The 26,345-nt window shown below is 36.8% G+C and overlaps 1 protein-coding gene across 2 annotated transcripts in view; it reads left to right on the top strand.

The window, feature by feature from the left end:
- Window positions 1-26,345, top strand: part of MORC4 (MORC family CW-type zinc finger 4) — a 79,198-nt gene that overhangs the window by 16,451 nt on the left and 36,402 nt on the right. The window contains exons 4-13 of one of the 2 annotated variants that reach the window (XM_053917235.2): window positions 544-762; window positions 1,481-1,627; window positions 1,851-1,958; window positions 4,193-4,325; window positions 4,646-4,774; window positions 6,827-6,946; window positions 8,355-8,455; window positions 19,946-20,044; window positions 20,480-20,548; window positions 22,866-22,994. In XM_053917235.2, the coding sequence (XP_053773210.1) occupies window positions 544-762; window positions 1,481-1,627; window positions 1,851-1,958; window positions 4,193-4,325; window positions 4,646-4,774; window positions 6,827-6,946; window positions 8,355-8,455; window positions 19,946-20,044; window positions 20,480-20,548; window positions 22,866-22,994 (1,254 nt within the window). Of the gene's footprint in view, window positions 1-543; window positions 763-1,460; window positions 1,628-1,850; window positions 1,959-4,192; window positions 4,326-4,645; window positions 4,775-6,826; window positions 6,947-8,354; window positions 8,456-19,945; window positions 20,045-20,479; window positions 20,549-22,865; window positions 22,995-26,345 lie in introns of those variants that run through there. The other variant, XM_053917236.1, reaches the window with a different exon arrangement.

Genomic DNA, 26,345 nt, shown 5'->3' with positions numbered 1-26,345 from the left:
TCTTTCGAGTGGAGAGTTGAAATTGCTAAGATATATAACCTCTGACTCAGATTTCTACAAGGTGATATAACCAGGTTTGGAGATGCCTGGTCTCGTGCCTCTGACCAGTGCAGCTGTCTGGTACTTTTGGAACCGTCAGTGCAGTGCACTCAGATGCCACTCTGTTCAGCCTACCCTAACCTCGCTGTTAGCAATTAGAGCCATTTTCTCCAGAAAAAAGGTAGCTACCCATGGTCTTTTCCAGATGTTTGTGTTAGTGAAAAGAAGCCACCTTTGCATTTATAAAATGTGAGTCTATTATATTGGAAGTGTTTATCTACACACAAACCACATGGGAAAATCAGTCCCATTATCCCATAGTAATTTCCTGTGTTTTTAACTTAATAGTTTGCGCCAGAAATATCAAAAGAGAAAAAAGATGGGACTTTTTACAAGTGTTAATTCATTAGTAGCTACACATTCTGCCTGCCACCTATCTTAGGATGCTTTGTACCTTTCTGGTTTCATTTTTTTTCTGATTTCCTTTTCCTTGTGTAATTACAGCTTTGGATTTACAGACAAAGTAATAAAGAAGAGCCAGTGTCCTATCGGGGTCTTTGGTAATGGTTTCAAGTCAGGCTCCATGCGACTAGGAAAGGACGCTCTTGTCTTCACTAAGAATGGGGGTACCCTCACTGTTGGACTCCTGTCACAGACCTACCTGGAATATGTCCAGGCCCAGGCAATTATTGTACCAATTGTTCCATTCAACCAGCAAAACAATATCCTTTCTGGAAATGGAGAATGTTGGTTAAAAATTAATCTAATTTGATGTTTTGATAGAAACCTTTTCAGGTCAAATCCAGCTATCAATTCAACTGTCTGAAATTTAACTTGAATTTCCCATTAAACATTTTTTAAAATATAAGTGGACTATTGACAGAAACTTAGAAATGTTTTTGTTGTATAGAAAATGTCATTTTTATGTTACTGATCTGTATCTCTCCCCCATTGCCACTCCCTTAGTGAAGTACCTCCTCTTTTATTTTCCCCCGAAGGGTAGCTCCATTTATATCTCACTCCTAGAAACATACTATTCATCAGTTTATCTGATTGCAGAATCATTTACTTCCCTATTCCTGGACAAGCTATTATTTCTGTTAGATAACAGGTCATCACCCACAGAGTATAGCAATAAAGTTTGAACTCATTGCTTCCAAAGAGTCTAAAAGTTCAGCCTTTGAACTACTTTTCAAATATAGAACTGTCTTGTTTTTACATTGTATCTTTGAAACTATATTCTGCCGGGGTAACTGATTTTTGTGTTTTTCTCTACAACCTGTTTTCATTTTGCCTTTTCCTTTCTTCTGTAGCAGTAATGCCCATGTTTTCTATCTCTCTGTCTATTTTTATCTAAACATGCAACTCCAAAGGCAGATCTTCCTAACTAGTAGCATTCTCTTAAAATGTTATTTTTTCTTTGACTATATTTGGTTTTACAAAAAATGATTATTACTGAGGATTCCTTGCCCAGCCTAGAAGCCATCTTGAACTATTCGATTTTCAACAGTGAAAATGACCTCCTGTCTCAGTTTGATGCCATCCCAGGCAAAAAAGGCACTCGTGTTATTATTTGGAATATCCGCAGGTAAAGTACTTCAAGGGTGATAGATTCTGTTAAGCAAAGGTAGTATGATAAAGTATATTTTAATAAATCTCTAGAGATGCAGAATAGTTAAATTTTGATAGATATTTGTATCTCATTGCGTACTTTTTAACTTTCTTACAGCCACAGCTCTGTTTGAGATAGTGGTTCTTTTTTAAAAAAGTTTTTTTTAATCCTCACCCAAGGATATTTTTATTGATTTTAGAGAGAGAGGAAGGGAGAAAGAAAGAGAGAGAACCATCGATGTGAGAGAGAAACATCGATCGGTTGTTTCCCATACGCGCCCCGACTGGGGATCGAACCCGCAACCTAGGTATGTGCCCTGACCGGGGATCGAACCCACAACCTTTTGGTGTATGGGATGACACTCCAACCAACTGAGCCATCCAGCCAGGGTGAGATAGTGGTTCTTATTAGCAAAATGTGGAGCTTGATAAGGTGGAAACATGAATATCCTGAGGCTATTGCCATAAACAATCGAAACATTTCAATGTTATTCTAAAATCTTTAGAATCCATTATAAATATCTATTTTATATTCATGGACACTGTTTTGAGATAGGTAAGTGATAGTTATTTAACTTATTTGACAATGAAAATAAAGTTTGAAAAGGAGACATTAAGGTAACAAAGCATGGCATTATCTTTGAAACTAAGGACCTCTGTATTAGTGCTTTAGAGTAACTGAGTTAGAAATAGGAAAACCTTTGAAGTAGATAAATTTGAACTGTAATGAGGCCAGCTTCAGGTCATGTGTTGAACACTAACAAAACAATCTAGAAGTAATCTAGAATACATGATTTGTTTAATCTAGTTATATCAAATGGGATATATTTAAGTGTCCACTAAAACCTAAAAGCCTTCCATATAAAACAGAGGTGGTGTTTTTATGTTTAATAGAACAGAGTGTGAAGTATATTTATTCTTTTTCTCTTTAAGTGAGGAATTTCACCTCAGGTTTTAGGTGGGCTAAACTTACATAAAAACCATGCTGGTTTGTATAGAAAGTACTTTGAACTAAAAAGAAAAAAAAAAGTAAGGAGGTTTTTTCACACATTGATAATTTAGATCTTTGTCCTATTGGGAAAACCTCAAATAATATTATTTATCTTATAAAGGATCATTTTCCTGAGGTATTTGCAGTGATTTAAACACATTAAGTAGGCTTTTTTCTTTGTACATTGTTTTTCAATTATATAGTAGTAAGTGTTATGTAAATAAAGGATTCCGTGTTCACATAAGTTCAGGAAAAGCTGGCTTAAACAAAGTTTGCCATGTTCCTTTATTGCAGCACTTCTCAGAGGCTTTAATATGCTAATGTTATTTCAGTATGCATGAAAATATGCAAAAGAGAAATATAATATGCAGTATTACCCAATTTCAAAAAAATTTTCTTCAGTCCTCTTTTCCTTGGATAGTGAATGGTAAGGGGCAAAGACAGGAAACCTCCTCAGTGTATGTGTTTGAGTGGGGTGGGGCAGCAAGAATCAGGATTATCCTGGAAAATCCAGAATATACTATTATAGTGATGTGGCCTTTATAAAAGCTACATACCATAATGGCTCTGGTCCAGCCTTGAAGAAGGAGCTACATTTCCATCACAGCAGCTCTGATCTTGCAAAGCCTGAAGTCTGAGAAAGGTATCACTAGATCTTTGAGGTGGCTCTGGGGGCCTGGAATTGTTTTTCAATTTTATTCACTCATGCAACCAACCTACCTTTCTTCCCTCCATCCCTCTGTCTCTCCCTTCCTTCCTTGCTTGCTTCCTTCCTTCCTCTCTTCCTTCCTATTTAAGAGTATTTTGGGGGACTGCTGTTCCACGGGACAAATTTTGGAAACTGTTGTTCTCATACATGTTTTCTCCATAACCCATCAGGAAACAAAGATGGCTCTTGGCTTTTTTCCCTGGCTGTTGTCAGTGGTATAACCCATGGTCTGGGAATGGACCACAGCTAAGTGTCCCAAAAGGATTATGAGAAGAAAATTCCTTGTGAAAAGAATATGATTACTATAATATTTAAATGATTATTCCATAAATAATACTCTATAAAAATAGCAAATATATGCTATTTCTATAATAACCTTTTTTTCTTTCTAAGAAATAAGATCTGGGGAAATCTCGGTATTTCATTAGTCCTTCCATAATTGCTGAAATTAGAAGTAGGCTTTGATTCATCTGTTTATTCAGTTAGGGAAAATGACCTACCCAACAGTACCCAGAAAGTTGGGATCTATTATAAGGTCCTACTTCAAGGACAGCTGACAGGCATTTGACTTATCAGATCACTTAAACACACCATCCTTTTTTTTTCCCCCTTTCGTATGTGGCGTTACCACCTCTGTGAAACATAGGTTTGTTTAGGCTTGAAATACCCTTAATACTGTGTGGTCTTCAAACTGAGTAATTTGTAGTTTAGTACTTGTAGTCAGGGAAAGAAATAGATATCTGAGTTTTGGCTCATATTGTTTCTTTTCTCTTGGGTTCCTAGTGCATTTTTGTCCTTTGGAACCAGTTTTTGTTAGATTGGTACTTGTCTCTTTTACCCAGAAATAAAGATGGAAAGTCTGAGTTGGACTTTGATACAGATCAGTATGACATCCTGGTATCAGACTTTGGCACAGAAGAAAAAGAGACTGGTGGTGTTACCTCCGAACTGCCAGAAACAGAGTATTCTTTACGGGTGAGTAAAAGTGGTTTTGCTTCTACAATGAGAGGTAAGAATTCCTGTAAAATGAAAATCTATATAATAACATCTCATTTTAGTTATATAAAAATGACCACCTTTCAGCCCTGTGTTAGGATTCTTTTTCACTGTCTCCACCAAAACAGTTCAGCGAATAGATTTAGTATCACTTCAGTGTGGTAGCTGACATAGTATAACATGGCATGGAAACAGCCAAATCTCTGTCCAGAATACACCTCAGTTGTTAGCAGTGTTTTAAGGGGATGTCAGTAGAATTGGCAATATTGTATAATAACTTTCCCTTCCCTGTTCCATAGGCATATTGTGGTATTCTCTATATGAAGCCACGAATGAAAATTTTTCTGCGTCAAAAGAAGGTGACTACCCAGATGATTGCCAAGAGCCTGGCCAATGTAGCCTATGATATATATAAACCTACTTTCACAGTATCCTTACAACTACATGAAGTTTACCTCTTCATTTCAGGATCAGATTTCAACATTGGCACAGAAAAACAAAAACCTTTCCTTTGCGTTTCTTAAATGCCGATCTATGTACTATTATTTATGTTTTTTAGAAACCACTTGGAAATGATTAAAATAATACGGTCCTGAGACTTTGGACATTCTGGTTCAGTAGATTCTGAAATCTCTTTTTTTAAAATAAGAGATATTATTTATTTTTAAATTCTCAGCTGATTCTAAGGAGTAGCCAGGTTTGAGACTCTGCTTTAAGGTCCACACCATTTGGTTTGTATTGGAATTTTGTTACATATGACATTGAAATAAGCAAAATGTTGTCTAGAAATTGATAATCTTTTGGACATAGCATGCTTTTCCTCATGACAAGTCCACACTTATGTTGATAGAAGTTAGGAGAGTGGAAATTAAATTTTCAACAGGTTTGGTGTGGATTTCCTGGTACTTCTTATAGTGGCAGCCACTCAGAGAAGTAAGTACTCATTTTCACTTCTATCTGCCATTACACTAGGAATGGATTTCAGATACTTGAGAAAATCTTAAGATTATAGAAATTAAGTCTATATTTGTTAATGGTCTTAGGACCAACAAAAGCCTTTGAGCAGCTGAGAACTCATAAGCAATTATGAAGAATTGCCGTTGCAATTTATTTTCTAGTAAATAAGCCCAGTTCTTGGACTAAGAAACACTCTTTTTTAAATTAATTTTTTAATTGTTATTCAGTTACAATTGTCTGCATTTTCTCCCCATCCCTCCACCCCACCCCAGCCAAACCCACCTCCCTCTGCCACCTCAATCCTCCCCCTTGATTTTGTCCTTGTGTCCTTTATAGTAGCTCCTGTAAACCCCTCTCCCCACTATCCCCTCCCCACTCCCCTCTGGCTATTGTTACATTGCTCTTAATTTCAATGTCTCTGGTTATATTTTGTTTGCTTTTTTCTTTTGTTGATAAATACTCTTTATCAAAGGTGTTATTCATCTTGCTTTGTCTTTCTTCCCCTGATCAAAAATTAGAAATTGTTGTTTCCTTTTGTAAAAAGCTATGTAGTTGTTACTCTAAGCAGCTTGATTTTCTCCTTTTGGAAACAATACATTATCTATTAGGAAAGTTTTTTTAAGCCTTAAACAAGGTCAATTTAACAAGGCCAGGGATAGTACTGTTAGCATCTGTAGGTAAATTAGTTATATTACTGTATGTAGGTTAGGATATCGGTGCCACAGGTTTAACAGAGCCAGTCTAAAGAATTATTTTCCAACTGCATATTTTTCAAATATGCCACATTTCTGTCACCAGTTTCCATCTTTTATGGGTTTCTGGGTTTCTATCAGGGTGACTCCTAAATACGTATTCTATATGTACCTGAACTCTTTTTAGCCGTCCTTCTAATTAAACTAGTTACCTTCTCTAATAGAATCTGGGCTAAACAAATTCACTATGGAGATGAGTAAAATGAAACTCCTAATAACATTTCCTCCAAGGTCACTGAGGGACAAGATCACTGACGCTGATTTGTTTATTCCCCAGCTATCAAAGGCCTCTTCTCTCTTCTTGTCCTCTGTAATTTGAGGAACCTCCTACCCCAGTGTACTCTCTCCCCATAACTTAGAATTTTAAAAGTATACCATAGAAATAAAGTATTTGACAATCTTTTTTTTTTTGGTGGCTGATGTGGCTCAGGAGACTGAGCACCGGCCTGCGAACCAAAGGGTCGACAGTTCGATTTCCAGTCAAGGCACATGCCTGGGGTGCAGCTGGGTCCCCAGCAGGGGGTGCAGGAGAGGCAACCACACATTGATGTTTCTCTCCCTCACTTTCTCTCTCCCTTCCCTTCTCTCTAAAAATAAATAAAATATTTTTTAAAAGAGAATATTTGTAAAGCTATTACTACAGGCTTTTCAAATGCCCTCTAGAAAGGTTGTTCCAATTTATATAGGATGTTCTTTGGTATAATAGAATGCAAATTATTTTTTTTCTGACAAAGCTGCAGGCATTTGTCTCCTTAATGATTTTCTTCTCAGAATAAGCAGGTGAAAATAACTTTCGGATTCTCTTGCAAGAATAATAACCAATTTGGAGTAATGATGTATCACAACAATCGACTCATAAAGTCCTTTGAGAAGGTGGGATGCCAGGTGAAGGTGAGTGATTAATGGATTTTTTGTCACATAAGGCTGAAAACAGTAGGAAGAGGATTAAATTTTGCAAAGGGGATTAAGTCATTAGTGAATTTTTCTCCTATCTTATGTCGGTGGTTAAATCTTACCCTAGAAGTCTATGTTACCAGTGAACCATCTTGTGTTGAAAGACTCTACTTGTCATTCTCCATAGATGTCAGTCAACATGGAAACTTTACTGCATGATTTTCTAGGTAGCTGTTAATAAGAGAATCAAAGCACCAGCAACTCTGTCATGTGTAAGTTTATTAGTGTTGATGGTAGCTTTTTATATTTTCTTGGGGAGACAATAAAGCATAGTGAAAGATGTATAAAATTTAGTGGTTGATGGCCAGGATTTGATTCCTGGCTTCTGTACTTAAAAGCTGTGCAACCTAGGCTAAGTCACTTACTTTCTCTGAGGCTCAGTTTCCTACCTGTAAAGTGGGAACAGCAGTAATAATTTTACCTGCTCTTCCTACATTAGAGCTTACACGGCTCAGAGCCGTGTAAGGGAATAAATGGGATAAATTATGTGAAAATACTTTATAAACTGAACCATACAAATATTACCATCATGTTTAATGTTTTAATGACAATTTAAAGTGCAAATATCCACAAGTATTCCATTCATTGCTATTTTACAGATAAGATTGGTGAAGCACAAAAATGATAAAGTGCTTTATGTGATATAGTAGGACAAACTTACATTAGACCCAGGATAGCTAGTTTTCAGCCTATGCTGATCTTCTTTGTTATATCATCTCCACGCAACTCATGTTTGTGTGCTAGTCTAATTACACCTTGACTTAGTTCCTTTCATGAAAGAATTAAAAAAAAGATTTTTCAATGTAAAAATATCTTGTATCAACTTGTAATTAATAATCCTTCATATCTGACTCACTTTAGTAGATTGGTGGCCTATATATATATAAATTGTTTATTTTATTAGATTGTGATGATTATGTAGCATCCTTAAAATATCTTGAGGTGAAGTTTGGTTTCAGTACTCTAAAACAGTAGTATATAGCTTTGATTTCTTTTAGCAGTTTCACCTTTTGTTCAAATGAAATCTTATGGCAATCCCAGAATATAAAACACTGGACAATGGAGGTGGTGTGAGAGAAGCAGAGATGGCTATTAATCCCTGGAAAATCCTAGCATATCTTTAGACCATAGTTTGAAAATCTTGCCCTAGAATTTGCCAGAGGTTCCAGTTCAACATAATATTTGCAGTCTATTGAAGTATATTCTGAGTGTTTCTCTAGACCTTGCTGGTCTTACTTTGCCCATGAATGCTATGTAATATTTCTGTTATTGTTCACAATCAAAAGGAAATGCCTCCAGGTAGTCAACAGTAATTTGAGTGTTTAAATTAATATTTTTTTCTAAGCCAACTCATGGAGAAGGTGTGGGAGTAATTGGAGTCATTGAGTGCAATTTCTTAAAACCTGCGTACAACAAACAAGACTTTGAATACACGAAGGAGTACCGGTGAGTCATTCCCAACCTGACGTAGTTCTCATAGTTTGTTCAGGTATGATTCTGTTCTATGAAACCTCTAAAAGCATCTCTAAAACCCAGATAGATAAATTAACTGAGAATTCCTTCAAATCTATTTTCCAGGATGAGAGAAAAAATGATTTGATTTTTGTATTAAACCTTAATGATACATGATATATGGAGCTCAACTGAGATAAACCTTACCTTTAAAAATTATGTAAAGAACATAAGAGTCATTTAGTAAAATACCTCTGGTGAAACAAAGAACCTTGAAATTATCTTTTTTACAAAAATACATCATATATATTGTATTGTGTGTTCACCCAAAGTCAAGTCAACGAGGTTTTTCTTTTTTTGCTTAATGCCTTCACCTTTTTCACCCATCCCCAATGCCCCTCCCCTCTGACAGATGTCAGTCTGTTCTCCATCTGAGTCTGTTTCTATTTTGTTTTAGTTTATTTTGTTCATTAGATTTTCACTTTATGTTTTTTAAACTGTATTTTATTGTTTATTGTATTACAGTTGTCCCAGTTTCCCCCCTTTGTCCCCTCTACCCTTTTCCCTCTCCCCCCACTGCCTCAGGAAATGCCAGCACCATTGCCCATGTCCACAGACCATTCGTGTATGTTCTTTGGCTACTCTATTCCCGATGCTGTACTTTACATCTGCATTACTATCCTGTAACTACCAATCTGTCCTTCTTAATCACTTCACCTTTCTCACCCCCCCTCCCATCTGGCAACATTCAAAACATTCTCTGTATCTATGATTCTGTTTCTGTTCTGCTTATTCTACTGAAAAGAGTTGAGTGGATCTGAAGTTATTGAATATGTTCAGGGGAAAAGCAGCAGTTTGAAGTTTGTTCTAAAACATTGTCTTGAAGCCAGTGAGTAGATTGAGAGGAAACTATTGGAGCAGCAGGAAAGACATGTGTGTTTTCATGGAAGCATCTAGGTTTAACAGGTAACACAAATAGATGAGATTGAGAAAGGAACTGGGCATTGAGGCCAAACCAGCAAAGATATTTTAAGGAGACCAAGAAAGGAGTAGTTGAAGCCAGGATATAATAATAGTTTGTTTTAAAACGTTGGGGAAGGAATGAGTCATTCATTTCTTCTTTCATCATATACTTTGAGACATCTCCTGTGTGCCATGTACTAGGGGCATAATAATGAAAGAAGAATCCTTGATGTCTATGAACAAATAGGATGAAGTACATGCAAATAAGAAAGTTAAATACCTATAAAATAATTGCTTTAATGGGGGAATATATGCAAAATGAGAAGAACCTTTAAATAGTCCTATGGGAGTTGAAGAAGGCTTCAAAAAACAGATTATATTTGAGCTTAAATTTGAAGGAAAAATTGGAGTTTTCTAGGTGAACATATAGGGGAAGGGCATTCTAGGCAAAGGGAAGTATATACAAGGACATGAAAGAGCATGTGGTATTCTGGGAGTATGGAGAAATAAGGTATGAGGACATGTTTGTTTTCCTCGAAGTCTCAGTAGCAGGGTTTTTTTTTTTTTAGAATGTAGGAAAAGTAATTCCCCAAATCTCCTTTTTGTGTATGTGTGTGCATGCCCCAAACTGTTAAAAATTAGATAAGTGTTGTACCTTGATTTATGTGGAACCATAAGAATTTTAGGATTAGTGCTTGACTATCAGACCACTATTTGGATGGCAAAACAAATTAATTTTAGGGTAACTGGTTCTTGGTCAGTAGGACTACTCAGTGGCTATGGTGACTATCTGCCATCAGTTTTAAGTGAAATGGTCTTTTGTATGAGTCTGGCATATCATGGAGATCTTTGACTAGGACTTGACTCTTAAGAGTGAAAGTTTAGAAATGACATCCATTTGACTGGTATCTCAGAGCCAAAGTCATTTTATTTCTTTTGAGTAAAAGGAATAGTGACTTTCTTGTGATTAAGTGAGTAGTTGTGATTTTTGAAATCCAACTGTTAAGATATCAAAAATTACTTAACATCTTTCTTTTTAAAAAAAATTTGTAATCCTCATCCAAGGATGTATTTATTGATTTTAGAAAGTGTGTGTGTATGTGTGTGTGTACGCACATGTGAGAGAGAGAGAGAGAGAAACATCGATGTGAGAAACATAAGTTTGTTGCCTCCTGTGTGTGGCCAGACCAGGGACTGAACCCACAACCTAGGTATGTGCCCTGATAGGGAATCAAACCCACAACCTTTTGGCGTATGCGATCATGCTCCAACAACTGAGCAACCCAGCCAGGGCACTACACATATTTCTTATATTATCTGTGTCAGACCCTATGTACCTTTTAAATTTTAGAGGTTTTAGACCCTTGGTTTGTGATGTTTAGTTTCAGTATGAGTTTTCAGTGATTGCAGGGGATCCAGATATAGTCCATCACCAGTAGGTTTATTCAGTTAAACATATAGGATTTCTGGCTTAAGTAGCTTAATAATCTGCTACACATTTTATTAAAAACAGAAAACTAGTATACTATTCTGCATATAGAATCTTTTGAGGATAAAAATTTACATAACTCCTGTTCCATTTCTTGCATCAATTTCCTTTTTTACTCAATATATTTTATATAAAATGAAAAGATGTTCATTTAAAAAATAAGGAAATTTGAGTGGAGCATTAAAGAAGGCTGGCTGTTATCACAAATTCATCCTAAGAGTATGATAGATGTGAGAACTGCAAATAGTAACAGAGATAACAGCCATCATACTGCTGGAATGTCTTCAAATAAATCAGCTATAATATCAGTTTTAACAGTTATGGATATCAGATTTCAACAGCAACTATCAGGGCTCAAACTTACAACATTATTAGAGTAAATTCCAGCTTCAGAAGTACAATCGACCCTGTCTGGGTGGGTTAGTTGGTTGGAGCATCATCCAGTGCACTAAAAGGTTGCAGGTTCGCTCAATGGTTGGGGTGTGTTCGGGAGGCAGCGGATGAATGTTCCTCTCTCTCTCTCCCTCTCTCTCTCCGTCTCTCTCTGTCTATATCTCTCTCTCTCCCTCTCTCTCCTTCCTGTCTCTCTAAAATCAATAAACATATCCTCAGGTGAGGATTTTGAAAAGTACAGTCAACACATATTGAGTACTTTACTATTGCATGGCACAGTGGCTGGGCTTTGTGGAATTTTTCTAAAGAATTAGGGGAAAGTTCATCAAGGACACATGGACAAAGCCATAGGGGATAGGTTTGCTGGTGGGAGGAGGGTGGGGATGGGTGGGGAGCGGGGCCGTGGTGGGGTGAAAATAGAGACAACTGTACTTGAACAACAATTTTTTAAAAAGAAGGAATTACTATAAAGGACACATGGATAAAACCAGTGGGGAGGGTGGAAGCAAGGGACAGAAGTGGGTTTGGCTGGGGTGGGGGGAGATGGGGAGGAGAAAATGCAGAAAGCTGTAATTGAACAACAATAAAGTAATTAAAAAAAAGGAAATTCAAGGTACGGTTCCTGTCTTTGAGGAGTTTATAGTCCATATGTAATAGTGTATTATCACCTACATGAAACAATTTAGACAGTAATAAAATGGCTGTTTGATCAGTCAAAACCTAAGCGGTATGGTATAGGAAAATGTCCTGAGAAAAGAGATAGGGAAGGTTTCGGGTAGAATGTATGACTTAAGATTTGCCTTAAAGGACACAGGATTTAGAAAAGGGAGAGAAGGGAATTCCAGGATAGAATTACAGCATGAGTTAAGGTAGTGACATGAGTTCAGAACGGTGAAAATATGGGGAGTAAGGGTAAAAGGATGTAACTGGGAGTGAGGGAAATAAAGGCAAATGGATAGAGTAGGGTCATATTTTAGATCATGCAACGGCAAACTTTTCCTGTGAAGGGACAGGAGGTAAATATTTTAGGCTTTGTAGGCCACGTGGTCTCTGTCACAACTGCTCAATCCTGCTGTAGTATGAAAGCGCCCATAGGCAAAAACAGGCGGGGGCCTGGATTGAGGCCACAGGCTCTAGTTTGCTGAAGACTGTGCTGGAGCCACAGTTCCCCAAACTATGTGCCGAGCTATACATAATGAACTCACAGTGGAACCATAAGATATTTTAATTTTTTGAGGGAAATGCAGTGATATTTGACTTCTGTTTATAAACAGTAGAAATTGTTTTCTATTGCTGTCATAACAAATTACCACAAACTTAGTGGCTTAAGACAACACTAATTTTATCTTGGACAGAGTTCTGTATGTTGGAAGTCCAACACAGATCCCATTGGGCTAAAATCAAGGTGTTGGCAAGGCTGCATTCCTTCCTGGAGGTTAGAAGAGAATATATCTGTTTGCCTTTTTCAGCTTCTTGAGGCTGCTGGCACTTCTAGACCCATAGCCCTCTTCCTCCATCTTCAAAGCCAGCAATGTTAGGCTGAGTTCTCTCACATTGTGTGACTCCAGTGACCTTGCTTCTATCATCATATCTGTGATTTTGACTCTCTGCCATACTCTTCCACTTTTAAGGACCCTTGTGATTACATGGCAATTCTATATAATCTCTCCATTTTAAGGCCAGCTGATGAGTAACCTTGATTTCATCAGTAATCTTAATTTCCTCTTTCTATGTAACCTAATATATTCATAGGTTTCAGGGATTAAATGTCATTGAAGGACCATTATTCTGCCTATCACATTTCACCCTCTGACCCCCTAATATCTCACATGCAAAATACACCCCATGCCAACATTCCCCAGAATCTCAACTATTACAACTCAAAGTCTAAACTCCCATCTTAATGTCATCTGCTCAAAATTCCAAAATCTCATCATCTAAATCGGGTATGGGTGATTCTCTGAATCTGGTGCATCATGGAGTAATATCCCTTTCCATCTATAAGCGTGTCTTTTTTATTTTCATATTTTGCTCCCAAAACACAATGGAGAGACAGGCATAGGATACCAGTTATAGGTATTGTTCAAATGGGGAGAAAATTGAAGGAAAAAGGAATCTCCAGTCCCAAGCAATTTCAAAATCTAGCCCAGCCAACTCCATTACATTTCAAGGCCTGGGAGTAATCTTCTGAGGCTTTCGCCTCCACCAGCTCGATTTCTGGGCTGATGGCTCCACCCTCAGCATCATCTTTCATTTTTCATGAAGGGTTGCATGTATTTACAGCTCATATGTTTCACCAGCCTGTTTCCTGACTATAGCCTTCTTTCATTTTATACTCTCTTCATCCCTTTCAGTCAGATCTAGCAGTTTTCGTGCTAGTATGTCATTCTCCAGAACCTTGTGGGTCTCATGTGTATGTTGTGTATGTTCACTCCATCACACGAGGGGTTTCTGATAAGTTTTTCCTAGATAATCCCATTTTTTATTCCTAGCTGCACTGAGATTGCTCTGGAGATTTGAGTTACATGCTTAATCTTTTAAAAAAGAGCTTTTTGTGTGACTGAATACTCTGGCCCTTTGATCTTTCTGAGGTATTAGCAAAAGGCTGTCTTGTTACAGCCTCATCTTTTTCTCTAGAACATGCTTTCCTGATAGTGAATCTCAAAATTTTAGCATCTTTCACAATCTGGACAGGCTGAAAATTTCCGCAGTCATTAAGTCCTGGGTGCTTTTTGTTGAGCACCATATTTTGCTGTGTATAATGCCCTCCCCTGTAAAATGCCTTCCCACAGTTTTGGCCCAAACTTTCAGGAAAAAAAATGTTTTGTTATAATTTTTTCACTCATTTATTTATTTATATTTAGAAACAAAACCAATTATCGTATTCCACAGTATTATTTTGCATACAGATATTGTTACTGCTTTCTAGAATTGCACTTTTAACACATAAACATAAATACAAGGATTAAAAGCATTTATATAGATACAGAATTAGTACTACCCATATATAATGCGCATCCTTATTTTTCCCTCAAAAATTTGGGCAAAAATAGTGCTCATTATATATGGCAAAATATGGTAATTATTCCCTAAGTTTATCTCTTTCCTCTCACATTTTACATAAGCAGCAAGAAGACACCAGGCCACACTTTCAACACTTTTCTTGGAAATCTCAGCCAAATGTTTCATCACTTATAACTTCTGCTTTCTGTATAACTCTAGGACACAATTCTGCTGAGCTTTCTGCCACTGTATAACAAGGATCACCTTTCCTCAACATTTCCAATAACATATTCCTCATTTCCTTCTGAGCCTTGATCAGCAACACCTTTAACATCCTTAATTGTACTAACAGTCTGTTCACAATAATTTTGGTATTATCTACAGGAATTTGTATTTTTTTCTTCCATGATCCTCACTTCCTTCAGAGCCCTCAAATTCTTCCACCCTCTGCCCACTGCCCAGTTCTAAAGTAATGTCCACATTTTTAGGTATTTGTAATAGCAGCACCCCAACTTCCATGTACCGAAATCTGTGGCATTTCTTTTGATTACACCATATGTTTGTGAATCTGGACTTTGAGCAGTTGCTGTGGGACAAAGCAAGTAATACATGAAAATACATGACTAAGAAATGAGGAAACCTGTGTCCAGTTTGATTCCAAGGTTTGAGAAGTACAGTACCCAACAGGCATACACATCCCATTAGTAGATAATTGTGGTTAAGAATAAAACAGAAATCTTTTTTTAACTTAAGTGTATTTTTTTCAAATGGATTCTAAATTTTAATTGATAAATACTTACTAAATTGTTTATACCTGACTATGTAATAAATTGAACTAGTACATACTTATTTTCACTTAAGAGGGCCATGAAAACTTGAGACGCTAAGGGTGCCATGAACCTAGAAGTTTTGAGTACTTCTGTGTTAGAGGGACAGAAGGTAGAGTGGTGGATTCCTTAAGCAATAAGAATCCATTGTGTGTTCTTAAATAAGGGAGGGGACTGAAATGCTATCTTAAGAATCTAATACAGTTGACACTTGAACTATGAGGGGGTTAGACGCCCAGACCACCCGTGGAGTTGAGAACCTGCATACAATTTAAGTTGGCCCTCCAGATAAACATTCCCAACTATGGATCAAAATTACAGTTGGCCCTCGAACAATGCAGGTTTGAACTTCATAGGTCCACTTATATATGGATTTTGAACAATATGGGTTTGAAGTGGACCTTCACAGTTGAAGCCCGCATTGTTCAAGGGTCAAGTGTATATTATACTTATGTACAGCTTTATGGTTTATACAGTGCTTTACACAGATTATGTCAGTTGATAAATATGGCGACAGGGTGTAAGATGCATTGATGGAGTGACTAAAGGTTACTAGAGTAATCTAGGTGTGACGTGAAGGTCTGAAATAGAAGTAGCTGTGTAAAATGAAATATATGGCAAATTCTATTAAAAAAGATCAGAAGATTTTGGTAATTTATTGATAATGGGATGTTGGAAATAAAGGAGAAGGAAAAATCAACGATCACTTTAAATTCTCAAATTTAGTAGACAGGATCATTAGTAAAATAATGAGTTTGGGAACGAGGAGCAGTTTCATGGAGTGGTAATGGTAGAAACTGGATTGCACAGAATTAAGACAAGAGAATGAAAATGATGTAGTGTATATAGAACATCCATACCAGGATTAGGGAAGTAAAAGGAAGGAGATTAATAGAATAGTAGAGTAAAGCCAGGGTTTTTGTCAGAAGGAATGGGGTTTCAAAATACATGCGAACAGTTTGTTAATTGAAGTGGTGGTTACATGACTACATGCAGTTGTCAAAACTGACAGAACTACACACTTAAAAAGATGATTTTTACACTATGCAAATTTTATCTTAATAACTTTTACCTGAGTACATGAGAACAGAGGTTTATTTATTTTTATTTTTATTTTATTATTATTTTTTAAAATTTTTATTGTTATTCAATTACAGTTGTGTGCCTTTTCTCCCCTTCCCTCCCCCCCACCCCAGCTGAACCCACCTCCCTCCCCCACCATCCCCCCCGATTTTGTCCATGTGTCCTTTATAGTAGTTCCTGCAATCCCCTCTTCCCACTGTCCCCACCCCACTCCCCCCTGGCCACTGCTAGACTGTTCCCAACCTCAATGTCTCTGGTTGTATTTTGTTTGCTTTTTTCTTTTGTTGATTATGTTCCAGTTAAAGGTGAGATCATATTGAGATATAACTCACATACCTTAAAGGTCACTAATTTAAAGTGTACATTTCAGTGGTTTTTAGTGATTCACAAAGTTGTGTAACTATTAGCACTATCTAACTGCAAAACATTTTCATAGCCCCCAAAATAAATCCCTTGTTCATTAGCAGTCACTCCACATTTCTCCGTCTCTTAAACCTCCGGCAACCACACATCACCTACTTCCTTCTTTTCAATTTTTTTTTGGTTGTGGCAAAATAAACATAACATGACCATCTTAACCATTCTTTTTTTTCACAGATTTTATGTATTTATTTTTAGAGAGAAGGGAAGGGAGGGAGAAAGGAGAGAAACATTGATGTGAGAGAGAAACACTGATTGGTTGCCTGTCATACACACCCTGACCAGGGACCAAAACCGCAACCCAGGCATGTACCTGACTGGAAATTGAACCGGAGACCCTTTGCTTTGCAGGACAATACCCAACCAACTGAGCCACACCAGTCAGGGCTTAACTATTCAGAAGTGTGCAGTTCAGTGGTATTATGTACATTCATATTGTTAAGCAACCGTCACCACCATCCATCTCCAGAACTCTTTTCATCTTGCAAAGTCAAACTCTATACCCATTAAACAATACTTCCCCATGCCCCCCACCAGCTCCTGGCAACCACCACTCTACTTTCTGTTTCTGTGATTTTGACTATTCTAAATACCTCACATAAATTAAATCATACAATGTTTGCCTTGTTCTGACTGGCTTATTTCACTGAGCATAATGTTCTCAAGCTTCATCCATGTTGAAGCATGTATCAGAATTTCCATCCCTTTTTAAGACTGAATAATATTTCATTGTATATAGATACTACATTTTGCTTTTCCATTCAACCATTAATAGACATTTGGGTTGCTTCCATGTTTTAGCTATCACGATATGCTGTCTGCAGTAGTTCCCCATTAACCACGGTATATGTTCCAAAACCCCCAATGGATGCCTGAAACCATGAATAGTACAGAACCCTATAAATACTGTTTTTTTCCTATACATACATACCTATGATAAAGTTTAATTTATAAATTAGGCAGATAAAGAGATTAACAATAATAAAATAGAACAATTATAACAGTATACTATAATAAAAGTTGTATGGATGTGGTGTCTTTCAAAATATCTTATTGTACTCCGCATACAGTATAGATATGCTGGACAAAGGGAAGATTCACGTCCTTGGTAGGATGGAGCTGGACAGTGCATGATTTCATCTCACCACTCAGAACAGTACACAATGTAAAACTTATAAATTGTTTATTTCTGGAATTTTTCATTTAGTACTTTTGGACCACATTTGACTGTGGGTAACTAAAACTGTGGAAAGCAAAACCACACATAAGGCGAGGTACTACTTTCTTCTGTCTAATATGTATTAGTATAGCCATCCTTGCAGTCTTTGGGTTATTATTTACATGGAATATCCTTTTTCATCCTTTCACTTTCTACCTATTTATGTCTTTGCATCTAAAATTAGTCTGTTGTAGCCCTGGCTGGTGTGGCTCGGTTGGTTGGGTGTCATCCCACAAACCGAAATGTTGGGGGTTTGATTCCAGGTCAGGGCACATGCCTGGGTTGCAGGTTCAGTCCCCAGTTGGGATGCATGCAAGAGGCAACCAATCAATGTTTCTCACATCAATGTTTCTCTCCTCTTCCTCCTTTCCCCTTTCTCTGGAATCAACAAAAGAAATAAATAAAAATAATAAAGTTAGTCTCCTGTAGGTAGCATATATTTGGATGATGTTTTTTTATTCATTCCACCAATCTCTGTGTTTTATTTGGAGAGTTTAATCTATTTACATGTAAAGTAACTACTGATAAAGGGGTACTTCTGTTATTTTACTTTTTGTTTTCTATACGCTTTATAGATGTGATGTGATCCTCATTTCCTGAATTACTGTCTTCTTCTGTGTTCAGTTGATTTTTTATGATCAAACATTTAAATCTCATTTCCTTTGGTGCATATTTTATAGCTCTTTTCTTTGTGGTTACCATGGGGATTACATGAGCCTGTGATCAGAAACAGCACACAGCTATCAGAGCACAGATCCCTGATATTTGAAGGGCAGAGTTCTTTTAACCCACCCTGGCTCCTACAGGCTGCTCTTAGGACAGCTGCCTGTCACGGGGCTGGGGTAAGGATGGTAGCTACTAGTGTGCTAAGAGCTAAAATTTGCCAATTTACCATCCAAGCCTTCCCTTGGAAGTTTCAATCCTTCAATAGACTCCACAGTTCCAAATAGTTACGTCAGACAGGTTCAGTCAGTGCAGCTGTCCAGGTAGAGAGTAAAATTCTTGGTGCTTTCTCCTTCACCATCTCCCCAGAATCTTGTCTAATTTATTTTCTAAGTAGATTTAAAGTAGAATATTAAGATAAAACAAGGAATAGTTCTTTATCTGTGCCTTGAGGGAAAGATATAAACATAGAGGTAGGAATATTACTTCATTGGAGGGGAAAAGGGGAGCTCATATATAATAATCTTCTCTGTGTAGTCAGAATCTAATTTAATATGAGTAAGGGGTAGGGGGTAAGGAAGAATTCCTCTTCTGGAGAGAAGTCTATAAAATCCTTGGGAAACGATCCAGAGAGTCAGGGGATTTTAAGTATACTAATTTAGTAGTATTTCATGTGTGTACAGTTGTACATGGAGTTATAATCCTGGGTCATAGAATTAAATAAGAGTCATTAGAAATTGACAGTTTTTGAAAGTAAAGTTCCAGTTTTGACTTTATATACATTATATTTTTTGATCCTGGGTCTACTGTTGTTAATTTGGGAAGAGAGATAAAGGAGAAAGAGTAACAGCCAGAACTGGGATATAGCTTCCACTAACAGCTGTGCAGTAGAAGATTGAAGGGGACTTTGTTGCCCATTGGTGCTGTAACTGCTCCGATCAGTATTTGCATGAAGAGGAACTGTATGGACATTTTAAAATTAGTATTTGATTGACTTGTAGTAGATAAGATGTAGTTTTGATCCTATGACTTTGAGCTTGGTCCTGAATAGTTTACATGTAGTCACATGACAATCAGATAATGTATCAGTGTTTGGCTCTCCCTGTCTCTGAAATTTAGTCCTTTTTTATTTCTCTAATGTCAACTCCTCAATCCCCTATGATTCCAAAAGCCTTGAAAATTTGGAGAACACAGTACTTTTTAGGACTTGTGACCATTTTACCTTTTTAATCAAAGTGACTATTCAGCGTTCTGTCATTTTGACATGTAATTTGAAAGGTAGTGGATTCCCATCCTAGTTGCTATAAGTGTAGTTGTTCAAACCTAAATTGTTGGCTTCTTTTAGATGGGAGCGTCTCATAGGTCACAAAGTTGTTCAATAAATTCTCACCATTGACATGCTTCTTCTTGCTCTTTTCTTTCAGCTTGACCATAAATGCCCTTGCCCAGAAGCTCAATGCTTATTGGAAGGAAAAGACTTCCAAAGAGAATTTTGAGACCTCAGCCATAGCCAGGACAATACCGTGAGTAGTAATTATAGAATATAAAAGTATTAGGGGTAATGTCCATAGAGCAAATGGAAAGTACAAGAATAAGATGGTGCTTTTCACATAAGGAAGTTTAATTAACTAAAACTGGGAAATCACAGGTACTAATTTTATCATTCTCTAGACCTCTTCATTCTGGTTTAAGACTTGTGTGGTTTGGATTATAAATATGAAGAATTTAGTATGTTCAGTTTACCTATAGGCAATATGATATAGACCACGATGGCCATTTAAATCAGGTACTCCTGTGTTGAAAATCTGGGTCTGCTTCTTAATAGTTGGGAGAGTTTGGGTAAGTCACTTCCCTTCTCTGAGTATAATAAATTAGATGTTATAACATTTTTAGCACAGCACCTGGCATATAGTAGGTATTCAGATATGTTAGCAAACTTTCCTTCTCTTTATTCCTAGAGGACATTGTTGGAACTGTACCATGGAATTTGACAGCAGAAGTAGAGAACCTGGCATACCAGAAAAAAGGTAAAATTTATTAAATCTAAGAGAGGGAATAACACACAGAACCATGAATCAAGATGAACTGCCTCAGTAGGCCAGGAAAAGAACATAAAGAGGGGATTAATATAGAATGTGTAATACACATATACAGTCAGTTACACCATCATTAAGGCAAAGATTTGGGTGTTAAAAGTTTATTTTGATGTAGGTACCTACCTGTGTTTATTTTTACTGAAAATTATCAGGAAAAGCTATGATATAAAATTTTGTTTCAAATGTAACCTAATTGCTTTATAAATAACACCATTTCATTCTAAATACCTTATTCATGCCCAACTTTCATGGTTTTCAAAGACATGAAAATTAAGATAAGATGCTAATTTTTGCCCTTTCAAATAAGCAATGATTAATGCAATAAAACGGATGTTCATATATTGCTGGAATGTATATATGTATGTTATGTAATCTTTCTGGAAGCAGAATTGTAATAATGATTATTCTTTATTGACTACTTACCTATGTACCAGGCACTGTTCTAAATTCTTTACTTGTATTTACATGTATTTGTTCATCAAACAACTGTATGAGATAGAGATTATTACTTCTTTGCAAATGTAGACAGTGATACACTGAGAGCTTAAGTAACTTGCTGAGGATTAGACAGGTATAAAGGGGTAGAGCTAAGGTTCAAATATAGGCAGTTCGACTCCAAAACCCAAGTTCTTATCCATGATGCTCTTCTGAAACAATGCAATTAGGGTAATATTGTGTAACCCATTCAACTACTTATTTATTGCAAGCACAAGCTAAAAAGCCTTTCCTGTCTGCCTTGATAGAAGTATCTACTAGGGTCTTCATGTAATCGGAGGCAGGGAGGTTCTGTCTTTAATATTTGTCCCCGAGAGGGTAATACTGACATGCTTCTGCCAAAGACTCCTCTGTGCATGTGCATGTAAAACCAAAGCTAATATGACCTTTCCTCTCACCTCCCACTACTGCTGAAACTGCTTTTTGCTGCTCTGGCTCTGAACAAAACGTGGCTATATAGAAATATATAGACACCAGAGGTCAGGCCTGAGCTTAGAGCTTAGCGGTTGCAAGGCTCGAGCAGCCTGGAGCTATGAGATAGGAAGCTGTATACTCAAAAATATGTATGAATTCTCTTTGTTAAAACAGTTTTAAACAAGAAGAGGATATTGTATTTGAGTGGTAGAATTATGAGTGTCATTTCTTTTTATACATTTCTGTATTTTCTAGCTTTTTTTCTATAATGAGCTGATACTGCTATTAAAATTAGAAAAAAACACTATTTATAAAGATAAGAAACATATTGAAATAAGACATAAAAAATCACATCACTCTATTGATATGTCTAGTATAAGAGCAATATAAATGAAACGCACAAAACCAGCCTGAGGCTAAATTATGTTTTTCAAATTGGTCCTAGGTTCTCCTCTACCCTCTTTCTGTGTCTTTTCTCCAGCCTTCCCCCTTCCCGCTTCTTTCACACCTTAGATGCTGACTATTTCTACTATACATGGACCACCTTCTTTCACAGAGAAACAAATTTTCTTTAAGGTGAAGGAGACTGGTTACACTTCCTGGGCAAGTGTGGGGAGTAGGAGAGGGTATGTGTGTTAAGATTAGAACTCTGGAAGTGTTTATTGTAATAATTTAACCCAATTGTTGGGCTGGAGCCACTATTTCTAGTTATAAAATTTAATCAAATTTATATTACTTTTTAAAATTAACTTTGAGAATATCAACCTAATAAAATTTTGATTAAAGTATACACAAAGACTGGTTTTGAAAGGAAAAAAGTAGGGATTCTGTAGGGGAAAGGAGAGGGAGAAATTTTGATGATGATTCTTCAATGACTCCCACAAATGCATTTTAAACTTGTCACAGGATTGCATAGAATCAAATAAAATGATTCTCTGGGTTTAATTTCTTGGAGATATATATTATATATTATATATGTACACACACCCATATATACACACACATATATAAAATTTTTGTTAATTAATTTTAGAGTTAAAATTATCCTCTTGCTTACTTAGATCAAGAGATTCTGGGATAAATATTATTGACCCCCATAAATAATGGGAGTTCACCATGTTAATATTTTTTAGTACTTTTCATATCCATATCTGGCATAGTTCTATCATTTTTTTCTGTGAAGTTCAAGATATATACATTTTAGACACCTAGACTATAATAGTTATAACATATTTCATATATAAATTATGTTATTTCATTTTTCAGTGTGCCTTTCTAATGTAAGACACAGTACAAAGCCGGGATACACACAGTAATACTTCTGTTTTCCTTCATTCAGGAAGATTCCTGACCAGACGTGGGTACAGTGCGATGAGTGTCTTAAATGGAGGAAGCTTCCTGGCAAGGTTGATCCATCTACATTACCTGCAAGATGGTTTTGTTACTATAATTCCCATCCAAAGTACAGGTAAGTGTAGGACCCAATATTGTGCCAGATTTCTCCTGATTTCTCTCTACATTCTAAAACATTTTTCATCTCAAGTCCACACTCTTCAGCCTGGCATTCCAGCCTGTGTGCCAACTGATCCCGCCCTCCCCATCCAGCTTTATTTTTCATTTATGCCAACACAAACCCTATGCTTTAGCGAAGCCTGAGGCTTCACTATTCCCCACACATGCCATACTTATTTCCTCCTCCATGACTTGGTAATGTCATTCCACTTGCTTATAATGATTTTATGCATTCCATCTGCCTATCTAAATCGTATCCATCTGGGATGCTTAAGTATTTAGTGTAATACTTCTCCTGTTGACAATAATTTACAGTATTTTACTCTGGGTTCCTGTGGTATTTAATTCTTGACATTTGTTCACATAATGTCTTATAATTTTGCAATGTTTGTCATATCTATGTACTTGGGCTCTTCAAGAGATTGTAAGCTATTCAAGAACAAGAGGTTTACACTTCGATCAAGTTGATGGATGTCTTCATATGCTTCCTACGCCTGAATCTCTTGTAGTACCTATTGTACATAAAATGTTTGTTTACATGTTTGTCTTATTTTTTTTCCCATTTTCACCAGAGCACACCCCATGCCCCACCCATCCCTGCCTCCCACCCTCAAACCTACCATCTTTGGCTTTCTCCATGTGTCATTTATACATGTTCCTTGATGGCCCTTCCCATATTATCCCTTATTATCCCTCTCCCCCCTCCTCTCTGGTTACTGTCACTTTATTCTTATTCAATGTCTGGTTGTGTTATGCTTGCTTATTTGTTTTGTTGATTAGGTTCCACTTATAGGTGAGGTCATATGGTATTTTTCTTTCACCACCTGGAATACTTCACAGCATAATGCTCTCCAGTTCCATCCATGCTGCTGTGAAGGGTAGGAGCTCCTTCTCTCTTTCTTCTGTGTAGTATTCCATTGTGTAAATGTACCACAGTTTTTTTATCCACTCATTTACTGATGGGCACTTAGGTTGCTTACAGTACTTGGCTATTGTGAATTGTGTTGCTATAAACATTGGGGAACACAGATTCTTTTGAACTGGTGTTTCAGGATACTTAGGATATAATCCTGACAGTGGTATTACTGGCTCAAAAGGCAGTTCCACTTTTAGATTTCTGAGGAAATTCCATACTGTTTTCCACAGTGGCTGCACCAGCCTGCTTTTCCACCAACAGTGCACTAGGGTTCCCTTTTCTCCAAATCCTCTCTAACACTTGTTGTTTGTAGATTTCTTTATGATGGCCATTCTGACCGGTGTGAAGTGGTATCTCATTGTGGTTTTAATTTGCATCTCTCTGATGGCTAGTGATGCTGAGCATCTTTTCATATGTATCTGGGCCCTCTGTATGTCCTCCTTGGAGAAGTGCCTGTTGAGGTCCTTTGCCTATTTTTTAATTGGGTTTTTTGTCTTCCTGGAGTGGAGATGTGTGAGTTCTTTATATATTTTGGAGATCAAACCCTTGTCCAAAGTATCATTTGCAAATATTCTTTCCCATATGATTGGTTCTCTTTTCATTTTAATGGTGTTTTCTTTAGCCATGCAGAAGCTTTTTGCATGAGGTCCCTTTCGTGTATTCTTTCCCTTATGTCCCTTATTGTAGGGGACATATCAGTAAAAATATTGTTGTGTGGAATATCTGAGATTTTCCTGCCTATGTTCTCCTCTAAGACTTTTATGGTCTTATGACTTATATCTAAGTCTTTTATCCACCTTGAATTTATTTTTGTGTATGGTGTAAGTTGGTGGTTGAGTTTCATTTCTTTGCATGTAGCTGTCCGGCTCTCCCAACACCATTTGTTGAAGAGGCTATTTTTACTGCATTATATACTTCTGCCCTCTTTGTTGAATATTAAGTGACCATAGAGACTTGGGTTTATTTCTGGACTCTGTTCTGTTCCATTGGTCTATGTGTCTGTTCTTATGCTAGTACCAGGCTGTTTTGATTACAGTGGGCTTGTAATATAGTTTGATGTCAGGTATTGTCATCCCTCCTGTTATGTTCTTTCTCAAAATTGCTGCAGCTATTTGGGGTCATTTACAGTTCGACATAAATTTTTGAAAGGTTTGATCTGTGTCTTTGAAATATGTCATTGGTAATTTAATAGGGATTGTGTTGAATCTATAAATTGCTTTGGGTAATATGGACATTTTGATGATGTTAATTCCTGCAATCCATGAATGTGGTATATGATGCCATTTATTTGTGTCTCCCTTAATTTCTTCACTGTTGTGTAGTTTTCTGAATACAGGTCTTTCACCCCTTGGTTAGGTTTACTCCTAGGTACTTTATTTTTCTTGGTGGAATAGCAAATGGGTAATTTCTCGTGACTTCTGATTCTGACCTTTTGTTGTTGTTGTATAAAAATGCGTTTGATTTCTGAATATTGAGTTTGAACCCTGATGTTTTGGAAAATTCACTTATTAGGTCAAGTCATTTTTTTGGTGGAGTCTGTAGGATTTTCCATGTACACTATCATGTATTCTGCGAACAATGACAGTTTTGTTTCCTCTTTTCCAATTTGGATGCCTTTTGTTTCCTTTTCTTGTCTGATTGCTGTGGCTAGGATTTCCAATACTATGTTGAATAGAAGTGGTGAAAATGGACAACCTTGTCTTGTTCCTGATCTTTGTGGGAAAGCTCTAAGTTTTTGTCCATTGAGTATGATGTTGGCTGCAGGTCTCTCATATATGGCCTTTATTATGTTGAGGAATGCTCCCTCTGTTCCCACTTTGCTGAATGTTTTTATCATAAATGGGTGCTGTAACTTATGAAATGCTTTTTTCTCACCTATTGATATGATCATGTGATTTTGGTCTTTCCTTTTGTTTACGTGATGTATTATGTTTATTGATTTACAAATGTTCTACCACCCTTGCATTCTGGGGATGAATCCCACTTAGTCATGGTGTATGATTTTTTAAAATGTATTGCTGAATGCCTTTTGCCAATATTTTGCTGAGGATTTTAGCATCTATCTTCATCAGCGATATTGGCCTGTGGTTTTCTTTCTTTGTTGTGTCTTTATCTGGTTTTGGGATTAGGATGATGCTGGCTTCATAAAAAGAGTTTGGGAGTCTCCCCTCTTCTTGGATTTTTTGGAATAGTCTGAGAAGTGTAGGGATTAGCTCTTCCTTAAATGTTTTGTAAAATATTCCTGTGAAACTGTCAGGGGTTTTGTGTTCCAGGAGTTTTTTGTTAACTGCTTCAATTTCATCATCTATTATTGGTCTGTTCAGGCTTTCTGCTTCTTCTTCATTCAGTTTTGTGAGATTTTATTTTTCTAGAAATTTGTCAATTTCACCC

Source organism: Desmodus rotundus, chromosome X (assembly GCF_022682495.2).
Source record: "Desmodus rotundus isolate HL8 chromosome X, HLdesRot8A.1, whole genome shotgun sequence".
Classification (NCBI taxonomy): Eukaryota; Metazoa; Chordata; class Mammalia; order Chiroptera; family Phyllostomidae; genus Desmodus; species Desmodus rotundus.
This window is presented reverse-complemented; position numbering and strand designations above follow the sequence as displayed.